The sequence below is a fragment of the Coenobita brevimanus genome, chromosome 102, assembly GCF_032717465.1.
Source record: "Coenobita brevimanus isolate Jiangsu-jjx chromosome 102, ASM3271746v2, whole genome shotgun sequence".
NCBI classification, from domain to species: domain Eukaryota; kingdom Metazoa; phylum Arthropoda; class Malacostraca; order Decapoda; family Coenobitidae; genus Coenobita; species Coenobita brevimanus.
The window spans coordinates 19,250,641-19,257,016 of NC_137055.1; the positions used below are offsets into that span (position 1 = coordinate 19,250,641).

General features: G+C 42.3%; 1 protein-coding gene across 1 annotated transcript; it reads left to right on the forward strand.

Annotated features, from left to right (window-relative positions):
• Positions 1-434: 434 nt before the first annotated feature.
• LOC145415411 (uncharacterized) lies at positions 435-2,219 on the forward strand. Its single transcript, XM_080284694.1, has 2 exons — positions 435-450; positions 1,798-2,219. Exons 1-2 carry the CDS (start codon positions 435-437, stop codon positions 2,217-2,219), a joined length of 438 nt encoding a protein of 145 aa, XP_080140820.1.
• Positions 2,220-6,376: the final 4,157 nt, after the last annotated feature.

The window sequence follows — 6,376 nt, forward strand, 5'->3', positions numbered from 1 at the left end:
AGATTTTACCAGGAGGTCTCCATTTGCAAGTTTTTTAACTTGTTCCACCTCCCCAGGGCAGCTATCAATCACTTTCTCAATGATGAAAGGGAGTGGAACCTAGAGCATGTAGGGTTACAAATTGGGCGTTATGTACAGCGATGTCCATGGGGATACGTGTCTGGGGCCGCTCAGTCTGGAGGCAGTCAGCCCGTCTATCGGTCGCGGTTTCATCAGGACTACCTCCCCCCCTGAAGGGAGGGGAGGCGGCAGGGGAGTCCGCCATAATGACCACTTCCCCCTAATGGGGGAAGTGGGAAGGAGAAGGAAAACGAGCAAGGGACAAAACACACCGGGACCAAACACCTAAGGCTGAAATTGCCCCCTCAAACCACTCCAGGAAGGCTCGACCGTGATTATTCACTCCCCAGAGCGATCAGTGGGGGGAACCCTCCATGGGCAGCAAGCAAGGTAATCTCAGTATATAGAAACAAACACCTACTGTTCCAAACTAACAGAGAAGGGAGGTAAATGAGTACTAACTATCCTACAGTCACCAGAAGGGTGAAAAAAAAAATAATAATAATGCCAATGAGTCAGCCTTACAAAGCTAGAGGAGAGAGCAGAATAAAAGACATCTACACTCTCCATGACCATGCATAAAAGTGAGGGAGAGACTGCCTGCTCGTGGGTTGGAACTATGAGAGATAAACTATAAGAAATCTAAATGGAGCACTGAACCCAGGCTTCAAAACAGATAACTAAAACAACGAATCACACGTCACACGTCAGTTCATATTGCTATCTCACAAAGCAATGAATCCACAAACAAACCACATGACTGCTCACCACACTCACTCATTTATTGTTTGATTCATCCGAAATTACTCACACTTTTCAATGAATTTATTAATATTCCTGGCAGGAATCCTCTCTCTGACACTTCATATTGCTACCATTCCCGATAATGTTCTGGACGAATTCCTCGACCTCAAGAATTATTCTGCTGCTAGAGACATTTATAAAGAGAAATTTTTTATTGTGTTCTTGTGCTTCATGAATCAGCCACATTCAAAAGCTAATGAAATCGAACTTAGGGTTCTCTTCCCATTTTCCACAACATTTTTTGTGAATGTGTTTTCTTCACCCTTCTACACAAAAAGTAAACGTCAAAACCGGTTGTATGTGTCCTGGGGCCCACCGTCTTTATTATATATATATATATATATATATATATATATATATATATATATATATATATATATATATATATATATATATATATATATATATATAGATAGATAGATATACATATATATGTACAGTATATATATATATATATATATATATATATATCAATGACCTCCCTGAGGCGATAGACTCAAATTCGTACATGTCTGCAGATTATATAAAAATTTTCCGACAAATCACCAGCCGTCAGGACTCTCATGAGCAAGTGATCTAATCATGATGCAAAGTTCATTCGGGAAGTGGCTGCTAAATCCTGGGAGCTTTTGGGAATATTATACAAGCTGACCGCTACACAATGTGTGGATATGAGCTGGAGACTGTGTAATCAGAAAAAGGACCTTGTTGTAACTGTGGACTCAACCTTGAAATGTGAAGAGCACATTCTAGGAAAGATTAAGCTGGCCAACTGAAGGATGGGTCTTGCTCGACATGTCTTCTCCCACCTCAGTCCTAGCATGTTCAGACCACTATACACAGCCTTTGTTCGAAGCCACCTGGAATATGCACAAGCCGTTTAGTCACCCATCAGCAAGAGCCTAGAAAACAAGACATAACATTTACAAATAGGAGCTACCAAGTTGGTGGATGGACTTGGACATCTTGACTATACAGAAAGACTCAAGTACCTAAATTTACCAACACTGAGGCATAGAGGGGATGTGATAGAGCTCTGGAAGCACTGCAGCATCTCTGAAAGAGAAATACTCCCAGCATTCTTCAAGCCCCCGGACAGACCAAGCTGTCAGCACAACAGGCAGTTATTCCAGCATCGTCCTGTTGATGGGGAATTCGGTGTACAACGCAATAGTTTCTACTATTGGACAGTCAGTATGTGGAATGGACTCCCATCAGAAGTTGCCAAAACTAGGTCAATCAGCTTGTTCAAGAAGCATCTGGATGACCACTGGGAGAATGCAGGATTTAAGTTTGACCCATCCGCACCACAGCCACAGCCATCATATAGTCTGCTATCTGAGAGTGCAGCATAGAGTTGTCATCTCGACTGGTCTGCCAAATGTACTTAAGTGTAAGTGTAAGATATGAGATATGCAACATCAATGACCCAACCTCGAATCAGTCGACTGATTGAATGCTAGCAGTGTCATTCATCCCATTGATAAGTAAAGAAATAGGCATTCATATCGGTAGTTGTAAGCATTTAAACAGAGAGCACCAAAACGGGGTTTTCATTATTATTTGTGAGGGGCTTGAGAGAAAACTGGAGCGGGGCCACGAGAATGTTAAGTTCCCCACAAGTGAGGAATGAAGACAAAAAGTTTGAGAAACGCTGCCCTAACCGAATTCCTGACCATATTGGGGAGAATTCCACCATACTTGACCTTTTCCATACAACTAATCCTTTTCCTTATTTTGTTAATCTTATCTCTCCGTTTGGCTCCTCCACTCACAACCTTATCATCTTAACCTGTCGTGTCTCTCCACTAAAGTCTGTGGACCCTTTCAAGAAGCAGTGACAGTGGCACTTTGGAGATGCTGATTGGGAAGCCCTCAGGCAGTACTTTGTTTTATTTTCCCTGGAATGATTATTGCTTCTATGGCCAAAAGCCATCCGAGTGTGTCTCGTGTATTACAGAAGTTATTCTCTCAGGCATGGAGGACTACATTCCTTTCTCTTAACCTGTGAAGAAGGAAAAGAAAATCCTGATTTGATCACGCTTGTTAAAATGCTGTCCACTACAAGGAGTAGGCTTGCAAAAGTTCTATCTATCTATCTATATACCTAGGCTGCTTCTCCCAAGGAAAGGGAGGTAGCCGAGACAGGACGTCTCAGTCTCCATTTACTCATCCATTCAAACACATTCATTCGCATCTTAGCCCCAAAGGGGAGAACGGACAGATCCTCACCGCACCACACCGCACAAGGGTCAACTGCGCAATGCAATCAGTGACATCCGCAGCAGGGCCCGACAGCAGAACTGGTTTACCCCTGCCACATCATAACAGACCCATCCCCTTACCCGCACCTGACCTGACTAGCTGCTCCGACCAAATGCGGGAGAATATCCCCTCAGGGCTGCGTCATCACTTATTCATTCACAATTTCTCTCCGTTTATTTCTGTCACGCACAGCCACTCTTCCTTGCTCAACAGACATCCCTCTCGCATCCAGCGATCTCTTCACAATCTCCATCCATCCTATTCGTGGTCTTCCTCTCAGCCTTACACCTCTCACATCAGATCTAGTTATCTTTTTCACCAATCGCTCATTATCCATTCTCTCAATATGCCCAAACCATTGCAACACCCTCTGCTCAACTCTACCAGCCATCTTCCGAACAACTCCAGTTCTCCTTCGCACTTCATCATTTCGCACTCGATCCATGCGCGTTACTCCACACATACTCCTCAGACATCTCATCTCCATTACATTCAAACTTTTCCTCTCTGCTACACCCATATTCCATGTTTCAGCCCCATATAATGCAGTCGGTACCACAACACCCTCATACAGCCTTCTCTTTACATCCATTCTAAGCGAACGACATTTAAACACTTTTTTCATTCCTCCCAGCACCTTTCCTACTTCATTTATTCTAAACTTCACTTCTGCATCTATTCTTCCATCCACAGCAACATGTGACCCTAGATATTTAAAACACCTCAAAAAAGTTACTAGGACCAAATCACCCATGAATTTAATCACCTTTATGTCTGCCTGGAACCATGCTAAATCTGTTCTCTGATTGCTAAGAATAATTTCATTTGTACTAAGTGCCCTGAACTCTCTGACTCAAATTCTTCCCATCCCCTCTGGCACCTTGCAAAAAACCTCTTTGACAACTACAGTATACTTCATCATCCTTCCCACCCCTTTTCCACTATTATGGCTCTGCAGCGGTTTCTTTTGCTGAAAAGGGAGAATACGTTGCTCAGACTTTCTCCTCCAATTCCACCTTAGATGATCCTGGTGTTGTTTCTTCATCACATCCCTCTCTGATTTCTTCATGACTGACCTTAATATTTGTTTAGCTGACGTACTTTCTGCCCTCACTCGCCAGATGGGATTCCTCATGTTGTCCTCAAGAACTGTGCTTCAGTACTTACACATGCCAAGGTAAACCTCTTTCACCAATCTCTGTCCACATGTACAGTGCAAACGCCAGCACAGATAACTGTTGCAGTGGCTGGCGCGTTTTGGTAGATGTGACACGTGTGTTTGCTTACATCGTAGCTTCAGAGTATGGAGTGGCAAACCCCATTATTACGATCAGATCACGGAGTTCGAGATTCCCCTTACACAAAAGTTAAAGTAGCCTGTATATTAAATATATCTGCATTTTGCTTTTATACGAAATATAGTTGCACCACTTAAACTGGATATATTTAGATGTGTAGTATTCACTGGATAGGTGTGTCACATGTAGTTCAGGCTGAGTGAAACATGAGTGCAATAAAGTACTTAGATCAGAATGCGTATTGTTATGCCAGCAAGTTAAAGCTAACATACAGCAGCAAAGCAAAAATGAATATACAGTGTGTTACATATAATAATGTTTTAGCTTAAGTAGTCATGTATAAATATCAGGCATGGAGGCAGAGGGAGTTTGTACGGTCCGAACGAATCCACATTTTCCCGATAAAGGTCGACTCGGATGATCGTTCATGTAAATATTTATTTCTGGAGTTTTGTGCATTAAAAATGTATGATTGAAATGCGTGTGCAACTAATGCTTGTGTTATAGAAATCCCCTTTCATTCACTCTGACACACTCCCCATTCTCTCCCTTGTCTCTTGCACACCTTTTACTAGATCCCCTCCCCTTCTCTCTCTCTCTCTCTCTCTCTCTCATAGCAAACACATCCACAGTGCGCGCATCCAAAGTGAATGAAAAGCTTATTCTCTTATACAACTTAGATACATGTCCAAGTAATGCATGAGATACTGGATTGATTTGTGCAACGTATACTACATGTATTATACTAGACTCGGTATTCGATTGTCAACATATCACAATGTATGGGTTGATAGGATTGTTTAGGTAAATGATCTTAATATTACTTACAGGCTGGTGCAGTAAAGTGTAACAGACAACAGGATAAGATCTTAGCAACAACCGAATGTAGCATGTGTGCTGTGATGTTTTGCCTGATAGCCCATAGCTGATACATCTCGGTAATGGTTCGTATTATTGAAGTTTCATAATACTAACCAGGTATATAAATATATTCTATGCTCCTGTGTTCCTTGTTCAGTCAAATTAGTAGTTGCTAATTACAGGGAACAAACACTTAACAACCCAGCTGCCCCCATTTCTACAGTACCTCATATCCATCCTCAAATTCCCTCCCCCATTGTAACACTACCTCTTAGGTTAACAATCAGCATGTGTTACCTTATCTCTCCCTATCTCTGATACATATGATGTCATCATTTCCATTACACCGCAAAATGACAAACGTCACATAAAAAATACTGATGGTTATCAGGTAATAGCCCACTGCGGTAGTGTTAACGGTATCATGACGGTAGTCAATCACAGCGGATCTGACGGGTCGGCGACAGCCAATCATGGACACCCCGAGGTGATTTCCGAACACCACAGGGTTTACCAGAGCACACCGTGTTAGCCTATTATCATGAACAGAAGAGACAGCCAAGTGGCACTGTTAGGCCAGATTGTCGGGCCCAGAGACAGCGGCTTCAGTATTCGGGCCATTGCCAGCCATCTAGGCATATCACCTACGACTGTCGCTAAGTACAGTAGATCAGACGATGGAAGGAAAGTCAAGATCTTACTAACATGGGTGTATAAAATGCAACTTGCTGCTGTTGGATCATTGTGCAATACTGGTTCAGATATGTTTTAAGTGTTCCGTTGTATTTTGTCGCTGCAACCATTAAATCACAATTTTACTAAGTTTCCTGTCTTGTATTTCACTCTTGACCTTTCACTGCTGCTACAACGTCATTATTTGTGGTTGTTTAAGCCACAATAGACCAGAGTAGTTACTAAACAATGAAAGTGTATTTACAGGTACTGCGTTTAAATAACGTCACTGTGTTAAGTTCCAGTAATGCAAAAATGGAACATGAATATGCCTGTGTCTGAACTACTGCTTGATATTTTACAGGCAGGAGACCCCGTCCTCGGGTAACGGTACGTCAGAAGGATGAGATCATAAT